The following is a 22,744-nucleotide window of genomic DNA, read 5'->3' as shown; positions in this document are numbered from 1 at the left end:
CCGCTCTAAATAAGTAGCTTCATTGCCAAAAGGAGGGGTTCTCTGGAAGTCACCCTGTGTGCGTTCAGCTCTGACACCCCTATTTTTATATGTCCAAGATATCGCTGGTAATCCAGGTTCACCCTCTTGTTTGTCTCTATTTTCAGTCCACCCATCCACCCCTAAAGACTACACACAAGTGCAATGAATTGTATTCTCCCACTGAACAAATCACAGTCATGAGATGGTAGCTGCTTTGCATGTGGAGCAGGCAGGCTGCCTGAGTGTGTCTGCCTTTGTCAGTCCAATTCTCTCACTTGTGCTAAATCTCTGAAGCCAGAGAGGGGAATATATATTTTTTTTCCTTCAGCTGCAGGATGGCTTTTGCTGCATCTGTCTTTCCTTTTTCCCAAGCCCTAGGGAGCTCCTGATCTCTATGTCTGGGATTCCACTCCACAGCTTTGCTAAGGACCAGTTGATAGCATCAATGAGGACTGCATCTAAGCATCTAGTCTCCAGCAGGTGAATGGGACTGGGAGAAGCAGAAACCAGTGGAGAACACACAAACGGGGAAGATTTTTTTTTGTGGTTAGGACAAACATCATCTAACCTTTGATTTCAGCTGCTCAGGCTTGGGGGATAGTCTGCTAAAATGTGCAGTGCAGAGGCATTCAACTGTGACTGTCTTGGGCTATCACTGGAATCTTAAAACCAAGAAGGAAGTCCCAGGGAATCCCATATTAACTTAACTTCAGGGGGATTTTGTTTCTAACAATGACACATTACTGGCTCTCTTTTAGGAGTATGGTTTTAGAATGCTGGCCAGTTTTGCTCTGCTACATCTTCTGGCTTCAGGACTGTCAAGGAATGCCACATGTGATCCGAATAGGTAAGTCCTGCATGCTCTTCTGTCACTTATTTCTTTTTAGGTTCAGCTGCAAAATGTCACTTAATACTGTGTTAATGAAGGGGTTAACTGCCTGCGAGTCCCCATTGATTGAACACAATTGAAACAGTCACTTGGTCGGAGAACTGGACATTCTTGGATGTTCGGTCCATTTTCCTGACACTTGACTATATCTCTTTGCTGAACCTTTTTCTTACTGCAGACTTTCCAGGAGAGGTCTCTGAGGACACATTGTGTAGATATGAGATGTAACTGTGTCTATATATCTGCATGCAGGTGGATACCCATAGAGGCACTATAAAATCATTTATACAGCAGTTAAAGAAATGCTCTCCTAAAAGTTGTAGAGCCACACATTCCTCTACATAAGACCACCTGGCTCAACGAGGGAAGGGTTAATATACTGTATCTACATTGGGAGCAGTCAGATCATCAACTACAGTCATCGTATTTGATATTTTGTCACAGCTTTCTAGATGCGGATGTCTAGTCTCTAAAAAATAAGTAATGAGATTAACCATTATCCTAAGCAATGTCTCAGATCAGCAGTGAATGCTGCTCTCCATAGTGCCGCCTGCTTTGTGTGTACCGAGCACTGTGATAAGTCTCATCATTGTTAGCTCCTTCTGGATGTATAACATAAAGTTAATCTGCTTGGAAAGAAGCAACGTAGATGTAGGAAGCTTCCCAGCTCAAAATCCTGTTAAGGTTATGGACTGGGCTGTCTTCAGTTATTGACCTTGGGTGTCTATTAATCTCCATGGTCCCCAAGGACAGGTGCTCAACCAAATTAAGTTAACATCTGCATTTTATTAGGTACTGAGACAGGACAGTCCTACCTATCTGATGACAACTTAAAATCAAGGCTTTGTGTACCATAGTATGATACCTGATACCCATCAGTAATGAAGCTCAGTGCCCATTTGGCCTAGGGAACATGTACAAAGGAAAGTACCGCAGGTGATCTACTTGTTGTATAGTTACTGACCTTTACCTTTCTCATGTATAGAAAATATTTATATATATATATATATATATATATATATATATATATATATATATATACTATATATATATATATATATATATATATATATACATACAGTATATATTACACTATGAGTAGTTAGAGTGATATTTCTCTACATGATATGTATCATTAGAATGGCTGTTGTGCTTCATTGTGTTTTATTGTACATTTTGTGGTAGTCTTGTAGTTTTTATTATTCACTATGTCTTGTATTTGGGGATCAAAAATAGATTTTCCTTAACCTTCTTAGAACAGTTACTCATGGCAAGATACTTATGTAGCAGAATCTTTCTATAGTTTTGCCATTCTGCAGTTGGTCTTCTGTTTATGAAATAGATTTCATTCCAGACAATGCATTTATTATGTCTTTTACAATGTTGGAAGGAAAGCAGTTTCAGTGAGTCCACAGAGCAGGTGTTGAAAAGAATGTGCTTTGATGAGAATTTATTAGCAGAAATTCTAAAGTGAATGACTTTGACACTTTGTTAAGAGTTAACTACAATGAATATGCTACAATACAAACGCTGAGTGCTAGGGTGACCTGTAAAGTAGGCTAGAAATAGTGGAAACAAAAAGATCATAATAAACCATACTATTTTGAAGGCTGGAGAGATTTTCTTAATCGGCACAATCATAAAAGGGTCGTTGACCAGTATAAATCTCTTATTGCTTATCACTGTGACAGTTTACAATAAATACAAATATCCACTTAATATTTTTGACTCAATTCCCTCATATAGTTAAGTAAAAAGCCCACTGCAAAATGGGATGTGTTGGCTTGTTTGTGCAAGGCTCTCGCTGCCGCAGGACAGGGCAATAACTGTATAGGGTACACTTTGTAAGATATCACTGTCTGCCTATCTATCTATCTATCTATCAACACTTAAGTGTGTGCGTGTGTGTGTATATATATCTAAATATATATATATATATATATATATATATATATATATATATATACACACATCACTGTTTAGCTGAGTGGGTCATATAGGTAAAGTAATCTGTTGATCAAATCAGTAGGTAAACGATAATCCAATGGTACATTAGGAAGCCGTCCGTGTACAGTTAAAGATCTCGCATGATGGTCATAAAATAACTTGACCAAGTACTGACAGATCATCAACTGAGACCAAAATGAAATGCCTTGAGTTGAAATGCTTAAGGCTTATTGTAAACTTGAAATCAGCAAGTAGGTCAGAGATCAAATAGGGTTAATGTTGTCACCTACTCTATAAAGAGGGTTGGAAAGCTGATCAGTCTAAATTCAATAATATAGCTATTTTCCAATATTAATTATATATTAATAAATAACAGTGTGTAAATGAAAGACATTAAAAGAGTGCAAAAATAATAAAAATTACTATATAATAGTATATGATAGTAATATTATACTTTATTGTTGGTTTGGAAACAATACTATTTTTACTTATTCATCCATAATACTACTTTAAATGTTGCTGCCGTCCTTTTTCTTCTAATTTGCGGGTATCCAAATCTACAGAACTAATAATTGCTTGGATGGCTACAATCATATAATAACTTACATACATATGAACTCATGGTGGATCGTCATGGGTATTGGCATTGCCCAGTAGCCATCAAAGCAGTAACTAACATATAGCCATAATGCAAAACACCCTATATGTGCTGTCACCATCGTATCCACATATCTCTAGAACTATAATGCAATTATATTATTTCGGTATCTCTGCTACCAAAATATCATACAGTAAACTATGAGATAAGACTGAATGGGATTATGTTCATGACTGTCTCTTCTTTGGACTTCTGCAAGCTGTGATACATCAAAGCAAAGCTGTAGCGAAGATCCCTGATGGATGTGGTACATTATGACATCTCAACCTGTGGATCTTAGAAGTCACACCAAGAACATATTTAGTGTTTCATGGTGTCTACACATAATCTGTGCTGGGATTTTCAATCAACGTCTTCTATATACACAACTCTTCCTTCTCTTTCTTGTAAATTAAATGGAATCTTTAATAATCCCATTTTATGGGGAAAGAAGTCAGCCTTCTTTACTCTTTGATATTATTTGCTCCTTATCATTCTTTACATTTAATGACCATTAATTCCAGCTTTTGAGATTTCAGGGCTCATTTCTCCAGTCTGGCTCTCTCTATCCAGACAATATTATCTGCTATATTGCTTTTTCTTTAATGCCCACCATAAACATTATCTTTACAACCAAGGCTTTTGCTCCTCTGGCAATTCTCTTGTTCTTTATTATGTTCATAGATGAGCTTAAGTACTATCCTGGTGATAATATTGGAATTATTGACTGATAGAAGGTTAATGTTTAATAAAACACCCAAAAAATTGAAATGGCCTTAGAAAAGATGAAGATACATGGAAAAGCTATCTATCTATCTATCTATCTATCTATCCCTCTATCTATCTATCTATCCCTCTATCATCTATCTATCTATCTATCTATCTCTATATCTATCTATCCATTATCTATCTATCCCTCTATCTAGCTATCTATCCCTCTATCTATCTATCTATCTATCTATCTATCCCTCTATCTATCTATCTTTCTATTTCATTATCTGTCTGTCTATATATGTTATTAAATTTTAAAATTTTAAAAACTTCTACTTTCTTCATAATCAATGGAACTCGGAATAAAAAGTGAGTTTTACTCTACTATTATTTTCTTGCAATATTTGCATTCAGTTCTTCTTTTCTCGGAATATTCCTGACATTACCATTAGTTAATAATAAGACACAAACATTATTACATCTTGTATGTTTTGACCACAAACTCTACATGGGAGCTGTAGGATTAGAAATAATATGAAGTGCTTTTTTGTAATAAAATGGGTAACACCAGGTGGCCACACACCGCTATCAGATCACCCAACATATTAAAGGCCAGTGTCAGGATACACAGCAGCTGAGCTTTTCATGTTCACCTTCCTCACCCAGTGTGATCATTAGCTGTGGCAACCAATTAAAAGTTGCAAAATGATCAGCGTTATGTCAAAGACTACAAATAGAGGACGAAAGTAAATACTGGGCAGAGTCAGAAAACACGGTGCATTGCTGCTCAATAATTCAGCCAAAAGAAAAGCATTTGCTTAAATTTTGCATTTTACAATCAAAGCCTTATCCTCCATTACTCCACAAATAAGGTTTGATTTGATTAAAACCAAAGAAGTTGACAAACCTACTTTTATAGTTTTAGCTGATCTCACTAATGTACTATACCATCTGCTACTAAAATTTGGCCTATTGTCAATTGTTATGTCCTCCTTATTAAAAATCAATAGAAAAAAGAGAGTTTTATTTAAACAATAGTGAGAAAAATGTGGATTTTTTTTTTCAAGGTGTTGCCATCTGGTGGCTACAAATCAATGAAAAACAATTCAACTAACTCTGAATATGTAATGCTGTATAATGCAATGTTGACCGGGAAAATACTCATGGACCCTATTGTGTAGTTGATAGAGGAAGTCATCGTTTACATACAAATGTAGGAGATATTGTTTTTTGTGTGAGTTTTGGATCCAATTGTGTGTTTGGACTATTGAATAGGTCTTAGTAACTTTATTTGTTATTATAAACCCAAGGGAATCAAAATGGTATGATAGGACTTTGCTATTGCTATCATTCTAAGATATTGGAGAGACACTATAAAAGTCTGTAGCGGGTCTCTCCCTTTTCATTAGAACTATGCACTGTAAATTGGGTGCCAAGAATGGAGCCATTCCATTTAATATGTGGTTCAGTTCATGCTAAATTCCTTTATTTGACATGAGAAGCTATGTTGACAATGCATCTTCAATGTATTCAAGTCTAGTTGCCAACATTATGTTTCATTCCATCATGCGCTATTCCTGTGTTAGGAAATTAATGTAGCATGTGGTTATAGAGTGAACATTTAAATTCACGCTTCTGACATACTTGATCTTAGTGCCAAGTTAGAATGTTAAAGCTTTGAAGCTTGGCATGGGTCCATTTGGCACGTCCCCAACAAATGCATACCAGTGCAAAACAAATAAATAGCCTAACAAAGGCAAGTGGCATGTGACGGATACAAGAAGACAAGGAAAAAGATTATGAAAATAGAAATGGAAAACATGAGATTAACCAATATGGGGGAAAATCACAGGTGGAAAGGAGGCAAAATCTAATCTCTCGGAAACTTCAAATCACCTTATTCAAGGTCATGCTTTCCTCAAAAGATTAATTATTATGACACAATAGGAAAAAAGAACTAACGAGGTCACTTTCCTCAAAAGATTAATTATTACGACCAAGTTCCGAAAAGCAACTGGCACAAACAACAGTGATCTAGTACTAGCAATGTGTGACCCATGCTCTGTGAAGGTTACACATAAAGAGGGCAACAAATGCAATGTATCCACTCAGTACACCGTAGGGTTCGACATATTAATTTCAATGGTTTCTGAGCACTGTCGTCATCCTATATTAATATGTGCTGGTCTGTAAAGCTAAGTAGCAACCATGTATTCACTGCATTAACTTCAACAGTGTGACTCAGTACTCTGTACAAAATCCATTTCCCAAATGTGATGTATCCCCGACGTTCACTAAACCACTTGTCTAAAGCCATTTGCTTTTAGCTGGAAAAACCCCAAACATATTGATTTTCATTCAGGATCTGTCTGCCTCTACACTAGCACATGTATACAGGAATCTCCCAGAGACACAGTGACTGCAAGCTACCCGCAGTGGCAGAATCAAGAAAAATGTCAGCTTAGAGGGCAGTCGAAGGTTAAAATTAGCGTGTGTAAGACCAGAAATAGGCTTTTTTTTCCCTCATTCCCTCAAGCAGGACTATACTCAGAGAAATGGGATTTTTACTTACAAATATTGGAAGTAATATTGTACTGTTTAATATGGTTAAAGTGCATCCCAAATTGAATTATACACTATAGAGCAATTAATAAAACATACTCAGTCTGCTACATTGGTACCCTCAATTTAAAACACCATGAAAAAAAATATTTACATTTATTATTATTATTAATAATAATAATAATAATAATAATAATAATAACAATATCATTATAATCAGTAAAGGACAGATGAAGATGACAAATTGATCACTACATATCGCTATTAGTGATTTTTATTACAATATGTAATATATAAATATATAATATGTAATATATATATATATATATATATATATATATATGGATACATGTCAATGTCGTCATGTAGACTATTACAGAAAGAAGTTTAATACTCAAGTGAACAATGGAATTTAGTAATTGAATGTACATGACCTGGCAATGATGAAAAATTCTCATCAATGGTGGCTAGCAAAGTGATAGCATATACCGTAGTGGAGGGGTTTTCAAGGGTCAATGTCTTCCTTACGTTTTATCATATGTAATCCAACCTAACAGAAGCAGATGGCAAGCAGAAGATGTTCCCTGTTGCCCGCAGTCCCTTTGAAAGATGCATATTTATGCAGAAATGCATGCTGGTGGTGGAGGAGGCTAATGGGCAGACGTAGCTTGGCACAGGGTCCCAAAATACTGTGATTATATGTGCTGCCCTTCCTTCTGTATCAAGGCCACATTTATTAGGTCATAGCTAACATAACAATAACTCCACAGTTAGATGCATAGTACTTCAATGTTGTCGTACTGTAGACTGTAAAAAGTGCATAGTTAAAGGTACATTACTAGCATCGAACAGCCATATGATGTGTACTTAGAAAATGCAACTATCTACCATACACTATTATCTGCATAGGGAAGGAGGTACATGGAGATGCTAAAAAAAATTGTTGGCGACCATTATCTTCTAGGTGACGAAACGATGAGGCAAGCTAAATTCCAACATGTCAAACCTTATTTTTTCCCCATAACAGGCACTGGGTGCAGTAGAGATGACTACATACACATTACAATAGTGTCCGATACTGCTGACATCACCCAAATCTGCAGACATGATAATGTAATGGGCAGGAGGCCCAGCCAAATATGCACATACCCTGTTTCCCCGAAAATAACACCTAGTAGAGGTTTTGCTAAATAGCTAAATATAAGGCCTCCCTCGAAAGTAAGACCTAGCAAAGTTTTTGTTTGCACCTGGAAATCATGGTAGTAACAAGAATTTCTGGATAGGATTCACAGTTTGGCTGTTTATGCTGGTTTATGATGACCACTACTGTACAGTATATAATAAATGTTCATTTTTTTATTCAACAATAAATGTGAATTCTTCTTCATGGAAAAATAAGACATCCCCTGAAAATAAGACCTAGTTCATTTTTTGGGAACACAATTTAACATAAGACACTGTCTTATTTTTGGGGAAACAGGGTGCTTATGTAATACTACTCATAGCAATATGCAGTAGAAAGTTCATGGATTAAGCAACCTGACCCCAGGACTGATGTATTGTATCTGCACATATCCATTGTGGCAAACATCAGGATCATCGAGAGATTTGTACTGCTGACGTACACTACACAAAATATAAATCAACACTTGTTTTCGCTCCCATTTTTCATGATCTGGACACTAAGATGTAAAGCCTGCTTTACAAGTTGCAATTTCGCATGCAATATCGTATGCAATTTGCAACGCCCCCATCGTATGTGTGGCATGTTCAATTTGTTGAACGTGCCGCACAAATGATTAACCCCCATCACACGTACTTACCTTCCATACGACCTCGATGTGGGCGGCGAACGTCCACTTCCTGGAGTGGGAGGAACGTTCGGCATCACATCGACATCACACGGCAGGCAGCCAATAGAAGCGGAGGGGCGGAGATGAGCGGGACGTAAACATCCCGCCCACCTTCTTCCTTCCGCATTACCGGCCGGGAGCAGCAGGACGCAGGTAAGATCTGTTCATCGTTCCCGGGGTGTCACACACTGCAATGTGTGCTATCCTGGGTATGATGAACAATCTGACGTGCAATTCTAGAGACAGGTACGATGTGTATGCGATGAACATTTTACCATTCAATCGCAATCGTACGTACCAGTCACACACTGCAATGTACCTTACAATGCCGGATGTGCGTCACTTACGATGTGACCCCGCCAACACATTGTAAGATACATTACAGCGTGTAAAGCAGGCTTAAGACTTTTTCTATGTACACAAAAGGCTTTTTTCCCTCAATTACTGTTCACAAATTATTGTGAATCTGTGTTAGTAAGCATTTCTCCTTTGCTGAGATAATTCATGCACCTCACAAGTGTGGCATATCAAGATGCTGATCAGACAGCATGATTATTGCACAGGTGTGTCTTAAGCGGGCCACAATAAATGTGCAGTTTTATAGTATTGAGAGTGAGCTTAATTAAGATTATTTCTGACAGTTTGTGCAGATATTTTTTTGGTTATGCAAACCGATTTTAGCAGCAGCTGTCTGGGTAGCTCGTCTCAGACAATCTTGGAGGTGAAGATGCTGGATGTGGAGGTCCTGGGCTGGTGTGGTTAAACGTGGTCTGCGGTTGTCTGCCTGATTGAATGTACTGCCAAATTCTCTGAAATGTCTTTGGAGACAGCTTATGGTAGAGAAATGAACATTCAATTAAGGGTCAGCAATTCTGGTGGATGTTTCTGCAGCAGTAGCCTATTGCATGCTCCCTCAAAACCTGCAACATCTGTGGCATTGTGCTGTGTGATAAAACTGCACTTTTTAGAGTGGCCTTTTATTGTGACCAGCCTAAGGCACACCTGTGCAATAATCAAGCTGTCTAATCAGCATCTTGAGGTGGATGAATTATATCGGCAAAGGAGAAATGCTCAGGAACAGATTTACACTATGTGCCCACGCTTCGGAAAATTTGCGGAGTTTGCCGCAATTTTTTAGCGGAAAATCCACGGATTTTTAAAAAAAACGCAGTACAGCGAGTCCCCAGCCATTTCTATGGCATATGGGGACTACTGTGCCCATGCTGCGTTTTTTTCCGCAGCGGAAATAATGCGGATTTCCCTGAGGAAAAATCTGCAGCATGTGAATTATTCCTACAGATTTCTCAGCAGGGTCCCATACTTACCTGCCTTGATAGCAGACACCAGAGTCACTTTCTCCATCTGGTGCACAGGAGCACGGTGGAGCAAGGTACAAGAAAGAAGAGGTGGGCGGGGCCTGCATGAGCTCCGGTCATGTGACAGTCAGAGCTAGTTCAGGCCCGCCCACCTTCTCCGGCAATGTGCAGACACGGCCGGAGATGGAGAGGGCGGGGCCTGCACGAGCTTCGGTCATGTGATAGCCGGAGCTAGTTCAGGCCCGCCCACCTTCTCCGGCAATGTACAGACACACACACAGCCGGAGAGTGAAGTGCTGCGTGATGGAGGTAAGTATGAACTCCCCGATCACTCAGCACTTGTTCTGCATTGAGGAAGCAGTGCCGAAGCCATGGTACTGTATCCTCAATGCAGAATACCTGCAGCATATCTGCAGAACATTCCGCAATAAAACCGCAGCATGTAAACAGACAAAGTTGTGCTACGGATTTCTAGGAGCTCCTGCAGAATGTCCTGCGGATAAAGCCGCAGGACACTGCCCCCATGGGCACATAGCCTTAGACAAATTTGTTAACAATATTTGAGCGAAAAAGGCCTTTTGTGTACCTAGAAAAAGTCTGAGATCTTGGAGTTCAGCTCATGAAAAATGGGAGAAAAACAAGGGTTATGTTTATATTTTTTTTCAGTGTATTTAGCTCATGTTTGCATTATTTACCCTGACTATAACTGTAGCAAATTTTCACTTTAGATGTGTAAGGGTACATTTACATGCTATTTTGGATGTTGGTCTTTCTGGTTTAAAATTACACTAATAATTGTCCAAAAATAAAAAATACAATTCTTTTCTTCCTTTTTGTAATTAAGTAGTCAAATGTGGATAATTTTTCTCAAGTGGAAACATACCAAGAATTTAAATGTTGCTTCCTATTCCACATGGAGAAATATGCATGAAAAAGCACCATATACATTGTTTTCAAATAAAATAAAATTAATGGGAAACTTATTCCAAAGCATTTAAAAAGATTTTTCATGTAAGGTTTGGAGAAGAATCCACTTAAAATGTTTGTGTAAATGTACCTTATATTTACATGAAGTTTCTTTACATTGTTATTGGGGCTGAAAAATCCACACATTTTTGCTTATTTTTTGCACATTTTATGTATGGGAATATGTTTTTACTGCTTCAGTTCATCAATTTAGTAGTCAAATTTGGAGTGGGTTTTTTTTGCCAGCAGAAATGTCCCAAGATTATTTGTCCCAAGAAAATGTCCCAAGAATTTTTTTTTTCTTTTTCTTCACATAGCACCTTTTTAACTATATGCGCATTTTCCTACTATAATCAATAAGAAGTTTATTCAAAATAGTATTTGATGTGGTTTTTCTTGGGGATTTTGGGAGCAGATTCCGATCCAAACTCAACGTAAAAGCGCTCTACGTGAAGTCTCCTAGCGTTTTCCCGAAGCATTATTTCCATAAAACTAGGACATACATATACTATCCAATTGTCATGTTAACATATCAATGTAAATCTAAGTATTACACCTTGACAAAATGTGCCACAAGAAAAAGAAATCTGTTCTTGATCATTCTAGAAAGTGCCAAGAAACCGTTGTAGTGATTACAATGTGATTGTACATTACTGCATGGATCAATAGCTTGCATCTATAGAATTCTTAAATACAATAGATCTTTCTCTAGCACTGTATAAGATGCCGCTCCTATTTTTCCATTTCTCTTGACTGTGGATGTAATCACAAGAAGATGTTAACCTTTAGATGTAATAATAGCTTGTGCAAGAACTTCACATATAGATTTGTTTTCCTTCATCACAAATGGTATTTCAGATTTCTGAAGTTAGAAAAAGCGGACAAGGGGATGACAAGATGCGTTTCTGGCCATTAAGAAGGGGCTCATTTAAGCAAAATCAAAGGTGAACTGTGCATTATTGGTGATGTGTGCTAGGTAATAAAGAAGCTGTATGAATGTATTGATAAGCCTGCAGTATCTTCTGGTAGGTTCACCAAAGGTGGATAATACACTAATAGCTTTACTTATCTCTAATAAGCAGACAGTGTTATTGCTGCCGTGATCATCTTAATGTCTCTGTGCTTCCCTTAACCTCAGTCTGACTTTCTGACCCTTCTATCCAACTTGCATTTACTTCATTTTCCTATGTGTCCATCAAATTTTCTCAAAATCACTTTTCAATTGTCATTGTCAGCAGATTACATATCCTCATGTAAAAAGGTGGACATACCGTAATAATATCTATGATGAGAATTGAGGGTAGCTAGGGAGAATTATTTGTATATCTATCTATCTATTCTATATATATATATTATATATATATATAATTATTACATATATATATATTTACATATATATCTTATATATATATATATATAGATATTTTTTACATATATATATACATATATATATATATATATATATATATATACATATATATATACATATATATAGAGAGAGAGAGGGGGAATTTTTTTTTCCCTACACTAATGGCTTGACTCCCATTCCAGTCCGTGCAGGAGCTTGACTATCAGGTGGGAAGAGACCTGTGAGCTTTATTGCTGGAGCTGGACACTGCCCTACATACTCTGATATACCTATATATATATATATCAATCATCTGTATATGGTATATATATATAGAGAGAGAGAGAGAGAGAGATATGAATATTTATCTATCTATATATGATATATATATATATATATATATATATATATATCATATATAGATAGATAAATATTCATATCTCTCTCTCTCTATATATATATATATATACCATATACAGATGATTGATATATACATATATATATTTATTTGTACATATATTGTGTGTGTATATATATATATATATATACACATGTATATATATATATATGTTTTTTTATATATACATATATATATATATATATAAAAATATGTGTATATATATATATATATATATATATATATATATATATATATATATATATATATATATAGGCACACAGTATATATAATCAAATTCTCTCAAATTCTCTCTCTCCCTGTATATATATATATATATATATATATATATATATATATATATTTATATATATATATATATATATATATATATATACACATACATCTATATATACATATATATATGTATATATATTTATTTATATTTATATGTGTATATATATATATATATATATATATATATATATATATGTATGTTTATACAACCAACCACCATTGATGTAGCCATAATATATATGTGTATATATATATATATATATGTATATATATATAAATATTTTTTAAATTATTGCGATACATACATCTGTCTAAAAGCTATATATAAATACATATATATATATATATATATATATATATATATATAAATATATATATAAAAATGCTTGTGACAAATATTTTAAGTCAGATGAGTTTTTGAGGCAACCGTGTATGCTTGATTGTATCCACAACTCTCATAGACGCGCTGTCTGTAACTGAATGACGCTTGTCAATTTTCCATAAATGTTCCAGGTGGAAAATGAGATAACCCTTTAATATATGTTTGAGATGCCTTATCAACCTAATTGTCATTGGCATAAAGTAAAAGAGGACTTGTAGACATGATTTTTAGCATTGCAATACAAATGCAGCAGGGATGAGATCAGCGATTGCCACAACTCATTTTTATATGGAGGATGATCATATTCCATAGAGCCTGAAATTGAATAAATGAATGGCTTTACTTGCAGGTCTATGGAAAGCCACAAACAGCATACCCACAGTCATTTGATAACACACTAGCTGAGCTCTGCTGCATTGTCCAAGATGGCAGTATACAAACACATGCTGGGGCTTACAGTGGTTCCAGGAGGACTTGCTAAAATGTAACATTCTAGGCATAAATAGATGTCTTTGTAGTTTATGGTTCCGTAAATGTGCTTTAGCTCTGCTGGTTTATGTGGCAATAGTGCCATTTAACTGCCAGTAGAGGGCAGTATATCATACAAAGATTGCACAAATGTGAGATTAGAGTACTGTGAATATTCCCATTGTATTGCTTTATAAAAATAAGCTATATTTCTAGACTATTCAAAGGATATGGACTGGGTGAAGAAAAAGACAGGGATATACAGAGATGGAAGAAAAGTGATAAACAAAATGAATACATACATTTACATGGCAATATAGAATATAATTTTAATGCTGTTATCATTTTTTTAGAAGCTTTCATTTTACACAAGCCAAGAGTTTTCTCATATGAAAGTATCATAGGGAGAATCGAGCCGATTTCTCTTCAGAAGTGCGAAAAGTTGGCGTTTTGGATATTATAGGGGACGTTAAAGTGCTAGGAGCTATGTTAGTGATAACAATTATTTACTTTATTGCTCTGAATGGACAGAGTGTCCTCAGTTGCACTGCTCTTCTTGTCATAACAGTAAACTGTGAAGACGGGAGGCAAAGGATAAGGACTCGCAAAACTGGACATAAAGGAAGCATAGTTACAGCTGCAAGTGAAAAGGACAAGGCACACAGTGGAACGACATTTACTAGGATGAAGCAGCAACATTACTTATTTAGTTTTGTAGTATTGTTGTATTTTTACTGAGACATGTATACTACTATATTTATGATAAATTGTTATATGCAAAGCTCTTATAATTGTCAATTGTTAATTAATGAAGCCATTAAGGCGTAGGTGGTTGAGTCCAATGGTTGCTATTTTTATTTTTTGCTGTCCTTTCACTTAATAATAGATATTGGCTGTTGGTTAGAGTATCGATGCCACTAATTCAGTCCATACTTTAATGAATAGAGTACAACTTAAAAATCATTTTACTACATTGACAAAAAAGGACAACTAAACTCTTTAAAGGGAATCTGTCAGCAGGATTTTGCTACCTCATCTGAGAGCAGCATGATGTAGGCAAAAGACTCTGAATCTAAGGCATCTTTCACACGTACGTGTTCGGCAGCTTTCTCACGTACCGGAGACACATACACACGTAGACGTATGTATTTCTATGGTTTTGAACACACGTAAGTATTTGTGCAGGGAACATGTGTCCAATCCGTACTTCCGTGTGTCCATGTGTTTCTCACGCCGACATGTCCGTTTTCTCTCCGACATCCCGGGTGTCACGCGGAACGCAATTGTGTCACACGTAATGCAAACAGACCACATGGATGTGTTCCGTGTGACACGCACCGGAGAGAAGACATGTGTCTGTGAGAAAAAAAAACAAAATTTTATTCACCTTCTCTTGCCCTCCTGTCTCTGCCGCTGTTGTCACTTGCTGCCAACCGCCGCTCATTACATTTTCACTTCACTGCGGCTGGAAGCAGCAGCAGAGGGGAGTCGGCAGGACCGGAGACCGAAGATCAGCACCACGGACAGCGACGCCAGGGACAGGTGAGAAGAAGGTTCCCGTTCTCCATGTGTTATCACAGATAACACACGGAGAACACACGTAGCCCATAAACACAGGTCACAGAGGACAAAACGCACCTCTGACACGTCCGTGAAAAACGTGCGTGGTTTTTCACGGACATGTGAGAGAGGCCTAACAATGTATCACTTACATTACTGGGTGCAGATGTTCTGACAAAATCAAATATTTTAGCTTTAGCTAAGTAGCAGAGTTTAAAAAGCTGCCCCAGACCACACCAGACTCTCTGTGCTCTTTTTTTTTTTTTAAACAATTCTTTATTTTCAGAAATGATTTTCATAGAAACACATCTAACTGGTTCCATTTACATTTCAGCAATATCATGATGTTTGAACATCAAGTCAACAAAACATAAAACTAGGTAGGCGATTTTTTAAACGGGAAAATGCATGGCAAAGAAAAAATGAAGACAATAGAAATATGAATTATACCTGGACTTATCGAGACACACATCTTTAATGGCAGGAACTCCAATGGGCATAAACTAGATATGGGTGGATTGGTAGGATTCAGGTGGGTAGAGAAGAGAAGGTATGTGAACATTCTGGAAGGGGAGACTCAGACCAATTCATAAGTGAGATATCTGTATTGTATTTGCTGGACCAGGGATCCCAGGTTGCATTAAAAATGGTCTCTGTGCACATTTCTAGAAGTTGCTAATCACGAGGGTGGGGTGGAGTCAGACTTGAGCTCATATGCTCCTCTGTCTGACATGATAAAGCTACTGAAGCTTAAACTAACATTGGTGGAAAACAAAACCACACTTTGTGATAAGAGACATATGACTGAAATCTTTTTGTTAACCCATGCAGCATGCTGTCTTCAGATTACATAGCAAAAACCTGCTGACAGATTCCCTGTAAATCGAGTTTAACATTCTATATTCAATTTGTATTCAACATCCAATCTAATGCAAATGGTAAAATCATGTAAGTGTTTCCCTTTATAGCTGGTGCTGACTGGGACTGCACAGAGCAGCTCTCAGTATGGGGCAAACAGCGACCTTCCACCAGATAAGCCTCTATTGATATCAGTAGACACAACGTAATACTCCACATTTCTTGAAAAATCCTGCAGCTGACAATAAGGGGTGTAGAAGCATTGGTCAGCAGTAGTTGTTAAAAGTGGACAATCTCTTGAAGGCATAGTAATTGAAAAGAATATGTTATGAAAAAACACCATTAGGCCCTGTGCGCACACTGCGTTTTTTGCTGCGGATTTGCCGCGGTTTTTGCTGCACAAAAGTGTGTTTTTTGTTCATAAAGTTCATGCAGTCCTTCCCTGTGCGCACACTGCGTTTTTTTTCCTACAGGTTTTGCTGCCAAATTTCGGCAGCAAAAAGAAGCAGCATGTCACTTTTCTGCAGGTACCTGCGGTTTTGCCATTGATAATGGTTAAAAACCGCAGAGAAAAAAAAGATTCTGCAAATCTGCACCAACACCGCAGCAAACCGTATGCAGATTTTGGGTGCATTTGTTTTGCTGCAGGTGCAGAATTCTGCCAGGGGGTGTGTATTTTGCTTAAGAAACACATCTACCTACTGTGCACAGACCCTTAACCTGCAGATATGGGGTTAACTGTCAGGAGGAAATTAACTTTATTCCTCCCAGCAGCGCTTGGCTCCAGTCATAGGTGTGGCGCCAATGTGGATTCAGTCAGTGCTTAGTGTATAATGAGTGGTGGCTGGTACTAGCCATGCTCCGAACAATGACTGACTCAGTAATAGAGCCGGCTGTCAGTCATTGTCATGGGTGTCAAGGTTGTGGTTACAGCCGACACTCACTACACATTGAGCAGTGAGTGAACCCCTACTGGCTCCACCCCTATAACTTGCATTCAAATGCTAACAGGAGAAGTAAAGTTAATTTCCTGACGACAACGGGGTTCTAACTTCAGGTGCCAGGCAGGTTCAGAACTCTAATAATCTGCAGATTAACCACATATCTTCAGGTTAACAGTATTTTTTAACACAACAGGATCCTTTTAAAATAGTTGCATAGGACTAGCAAAATGAGTCTATTCTTTTGTTCCTGTACTCTTATCAATGGGCTGTATGTTTTATAGCAGTTTAACCCCATTCAAGTGAACATGACTATTTTTAACCCTTCTTTTCTAATCTTATATTGCCCCTTTAATTGTTCCGTTGTTCTGACTGGAGAACCTTACACAATTTTAATTTCACTGTCCAATTCAATTGAAGTAAAAAGTTAAAAAGTAACTTTTAAAAGACAATGTAGATCATTATGATATCATATTCTTTTTTTAATAAAATTATTAAAAGTTACTTTTTAGCCTATTACTCCAGTTGGATTTAACAGTGAACCTATATTACTATCAGTTGAAGATAGAGTGGAACCTTGGTTTACGAGAACAATCCGTTCCGGGAGTGTGCTTGTAAACCAAGTTTCTCGTCTGGAAAAGCAAAATTTCCCATAGGAAATAATGGAAGCTCAGACAATTTGTTCCACAACTTGTTCAATGTCCCATGCTGGTCCCCTATTGTGCCATTCCACACATGCACAAACACACACACATGCATATTATGCTCACCTTACCTTCTGTTCCCTCGCCGGCCTCCTGGTTCTTGTAGTCTACAGGTACAGGATGTGTATCGGGTAACCATCGCGACCAATGCCGGAGCTTCCACTGCCAGCATGCTGACGTCAAATGCATGAGCCGCTTGCCTCTGATTGGCCAGTGTGCTGTCTTTGAGAAGCAGCTGACAGCGGAAGTTCCTCCAACACCGCAGTGGTTACCAGATACACTTACTGTACTTGCGGACTACAAGAACCAAGAGGTCGTCGAGCACATGGAAGGTAAGGTGAGCATAATATGTGTGTGTGTGTGTGTGTTTGTGTGTGTTTGTGTGTGTTTGTGCGAACTCCAAGAGCGGGTCAGAGTGCGGTGAAAGTACAGAACAGGAAGTGTGGGCGGTGAGTATTTGCTCGTACAGCAAACCATGCTCGTAAACTGAGTTACACATTTACAGCAAGATTTGCTCATATAGCGAAATACTCGCACACCAAGTTACTTGTAAACTGAGGTTCCACTGTATCATAATCTGTTGAAGACAGTGAAATAAACTTTATATAATTTCAATGCATAGTATCACATAAAAATATTATTAATTGTAATGCGCCAGAAGTTCAAAGGTGCTGTGCATATGAAGACAGAATTATAATAGTACATTTCTTAAAAATATAACATACAGTAACTATAGACAATAAGTATGCCAGATGAAGGAACAATTAGAGAAAAGACTGCCCACGAGGGCTTATAATCTACAAAGCCTAGTCTAATACCTTTTACAACATTCAAGCCATCAGGTTTCTTGTTCTTGAACAATTCAAGTATTACAATTTACTAGCCATAAAATAATAGACTGAGTTGTTAAGCTTCTATTTTTTATGCCTTTGCGGCATTCAACCAGGAAAAAATGAAATTTTCAAGGTCAAAGGAGGTCATGCTAAGATTTGAACCTAGGTTACTGGCAATAAAATTACTACTAACCTGTTCTGTCATCCATAACCAATTTAATACCTTGACTGCTATTTGTTCACTCCAGTCTATAGTCTGCCTGAACATCTCTCTCTCTCTTCTTTAAGAAGATGACAGCAGCTTCTGCTAAAAGAGTTTTATAAGGCAGGTAGCTGACAGCGGAGCGTCTCTGATAAAACTTCTCTCATTTTCACTCTAAAGGTTATTTCTTCTGCAGTTGTGCTTACAGGTGACAGTTTACATGGTATAAGGTCTTTCTTGTTTGTACCACTTGATGATGCAGTTCTGCTGTATAGTCTCCTCACCTGCAGACAGTAATAGCTGTCCAGGATCACATCAGGTCACTGTCACTTTTTGTGTCTTTGTGTAATTTTTTATTTCTTTTAATGTTATTGGCTGTCTGGATGGTTTTTAGCGATGTGGTTACTTTGTTAATGGAAGTTGAAAAATATGTCAATACATCGGAGTGTTGGTTGCAACCGGATAATCAATCATATAACATAAGATAAAGGATAAAATGGATGAGTGATTGCAAGAGTGTTACAGAGTAGAAGCAGTTGTGCTTGTCAGCAGAAGATCCTCAGGTTCACCACGATGACGGATACACGTTACACAATGTAATCAAGTGTAGCTGTCATTGATCTGCACAGGATGAATCTGAATTGGATTTACCCAAGTCACACTGTGGCTGTAGAGATGGACACAAAGCCAGATTTATTTACTTATAATGATAATATAAAGGTTATGGAAGGCATTATCTGTATATTTGATGAGAATTATTAAGAAATGTATTCTGAAACGCGTCAGTGGTTCTGATACTTGCTTTTAATGTTGTCTATGCACATGAATTTTGAATAAACAAACAATTTATCCTCAAGGACGAAGTGTTGACTTTTACTTCAATTGTATTTAGTGTAGAAATGAATTCCCTATGTTACAATTGTAGGGTGTTTACTATGAAGGTAACTAGAGATGAGTGGACCCGTGGAAATTCGGTTTGGCGCTTGAGCTGGACTTTAGATAAAGTTCGGTTGGGAGCCCGGACTTGACCTGAACCCCAATGGAAGTCACTAATCGGGCTGTTCGGGAATCAGCTCCCATTCAGCCAGCCATAAACAGATCACTTCTGGAAGTGGATGGGCTTTTTCTATCTTTTTTTTTTTTTGGTGCACACTACATCCGATCACGCTGTTGTTACCCTCAGTGCGAGACAATCAAACACTGCAAGTGGATCGCACTATGCTGAGCACCGAGTGTTCCCAAGAACAGCATTGCTCGCGCAAGTGCTTTGCATATGTAAAGCACCTGAACTCCGAACCTGAACTCTGTTTTTTTTAAAGTCTGTGTTTTGTACGAACACCGAACCTTAGGTTCGCTAATCTCTAAAGATAACTCTTTTCTACAAAACTATTGACCATTTTGGGGTTCCCTGTAAGCATACATTGGTTTTTCTAGTCCTAGTTTTTCAGCCAGTGCAGGGTAGGATGTGGTAGTGTATACTGGCCATGCATAAAAAGGCATGTCATTTAATAATTGTAAGGGACCGGTCTGGCAGAATGGAAACCATACTTACTCAGACTCTCTGTATGATGTCCGTATCCTCAATTATGTTATATGGACAAGAATTACCTTGGCAATCCATTCAAAATACAGTGCTTTGTCCTAACAGTATGGATCAAGCCATTGTCCATACAGTGAATAGATATTCATAATAACTATGAAAAACAAGTCATACAAAACGTGTTGAGATCACAGAAAGCATTGCATTATGATATTAAAGCTCTCATTTATCATTTCTCATAACACACCTGTTGTATCCTTTCTTCTGTTCCCCAAACTGCTGTTACCAATCAAGATGAGTTTTTTATGTTAACAATCTAACATAAAAACTGGTTCCTTTATTCTAACACCCTGTGGAAATTCTTTCATAGCTCGAATAAAATGCCATATTAAACATCAGTCGATTTAAAAAAAGATTTTACTTGGCTTTTGGAAATGGCAAATCTTGACTTTGTCCAATTGTAAAGCCATCCAAGTGTATTACGTCATTATGAAATAGTGTGTCAAGGATAATGTATCAGATCACTACATTTTTCAAGACAGAGACATAAATTAAATTAACTAATTTTAGACATTTGAGGTATAAAACTGGAGTCAAATGTGCCTCTATATGTATATGTCTGTCTGTCTAGCCACCTAACAATGTGTCCTATAATCTGTATTTTTCTTTTGACTAAAGATTTCCTGTTTTTTGGAATAATAAGATTTTGGGATATGCTTTCACTAGTCATGAGCGAGCACTACCATGCTCGGGTGATTGCTACTCATTAAGAGCAGTTGGATGCTCAAATGGGCTTACTCGAGCACCAGAGTATAATGGAAGTAAATAGTGAACTTGAGCCTTTTCCTGGAAATCTTTTGGAAAAATGTTTAAGTCCCCCATTGACTTCCATTATACTTGGGTGCTCGAGCAGCTCCCATCTGAGCATGCAAATGGTCTTATCGAATACCGAGCACCTAAGCATGGTAGTCCTTGCTCATTACTACCAGGCACTATATGTCCCAAAGCAAAAATAAAAAGAAAGAAACTGCTCACCAGACAGCAGGGATATGGGTGCAGTGCTTGAAAACCTAAACCGGCATTCAGGTGCTTGAAACGCATAGACCTGCGTGTCTACACATGCTTCTATGAAACTGTTTCATTTTTTTTTACTTTTTTCATTAAAATTTAAATTTTATTTCATTTGATGGATGCTGGATTCTTCCACCACTTTTTCACTATATGTCCCAACATGCTTTTGTTTCTTTTTGTCACCACCTAGTAGTTGTGATATAAGTTGCAGTCTCTGATAGGTTTTGCTAGAATGCAATACATTACTGTAGCCTATGTCCAATCATATAGTTCCTGTTGTCATAGCCATACTGGTTAAATAGTACTGATAAGAAATCTGGGGTGGCCCTTACCAGAAATAGTTGGGCCAACATTTCCAGGTTACGGGTCCCTGGGTCCTATTTGTCACCACCCAGTTGTTGTGATGTAAGTTGCAGCCTCTCATGGGTTTTGCTAGAATGCAATACATTACTGTAGCCTATGTGCAATCATATAGTTCCTGTTGTCATAGCCATACTTGTTAAATAGTACTGATGAGAAATCTGGGGCTGCCCTTTCCAGAAATAGTCGAGCCAGAATTTTCACGTTGTTGGTCCCCGGCAGAGTGGTGCCACATCACTCTCTACTCTTTTCACTGTGAAAGATTATTGTGACATTTTGTTCCAACTATTTTGTGCACTAAATCAGCCTGCTTCTTTCTTTACTAAGCAGATACTGAACGGTGACTTCATAAGAGCAATTATGTCCATTAACCGCTTATTAAATCATGCGGTGTTGCTGGGTTAGAGCAAAAAGCAAGATCTTTCAAAAATGAGCCAGGTCTCATGTTTTCACTGCCTAAGGGAGTACAAAGGGTTGTAGGATCCCTCTTTGCATCTCAGAGTCTCACAACCTTAAAATTTATTCCTGGCTTTTGCTAAAATGTTAAGCCCTCTCAAGCAGCATTCAGGAGCATTCTGCTCATAAAATTATCTTCAGAAAACTCATCGGTCTGGGCCTGCTCACTTGTTAATGAAGTAAAAAGGGCAGCCCTTGAATAGCCTTGGTACTATGTCAACTTATGATCCCTCTAGCAAATGTAATGCAAGCTGGGTAGCATTTCTTGAACTTTGCCAAACATTGAAGCCTTGGCATTTTTATGTGCTGCTACCTCAACCCTTTACTCTCCTCACTTACCTACACCTGGTAGGCTCTGTCATTAAATCCTCCTCTGCTTGACTTCTGGATACCTTTTAGGTTACATAATTTTCACCAGATCTTAT

At 37.5% G+C, this 22,744-nt stretch overlaps 1 protein-coding gene across 1 annotated transcript in view; it reads left to right on the top strand.

Annotated features, from left to right (window-relative positions):
- Positions 1-200: 200 nt before the first annotated feature.
- Positions 201-22,744, top strand: part of GRIK3 (glutamate ionotropic receptor kainate type subunit 3) — a 1,015,705-nt gene continuing 993,161 nt past the window's right edge. The window contains exon 1 of the mRNA XM_075336050.1: positions 201-868. Within this exon, the coding sequence (XP_075192165.1) occupies positions 754-868 (115 nt within the window). The 5' untranslated portion in view covers positions 201-753. The remainder of the gene's footprint in view (positions 869-22,744) is intronic.

The sequence above is a fragment of the Anomaloglossus baeobatrachus genome, chromosome 2, assembly GCF_048569485.1.
Source record: "Anomaloglossus baeobatrachus isolate aAnoBae1 chromosome 2, aAnoBae1.hap1, whole genome shotgun sequence".
In the NCBI taxonomy this organism is placed as follows: domain Eukaryota; kingdom Metazoa; phylum Chordata; class Amphibia; order Anura; family Aromobatidae; genus Anomaloglossus; species Anomaloglossus baeobatrachus.
This window is presented reverse-complemented; position numbering and strand designations above follow the sequence as displayed.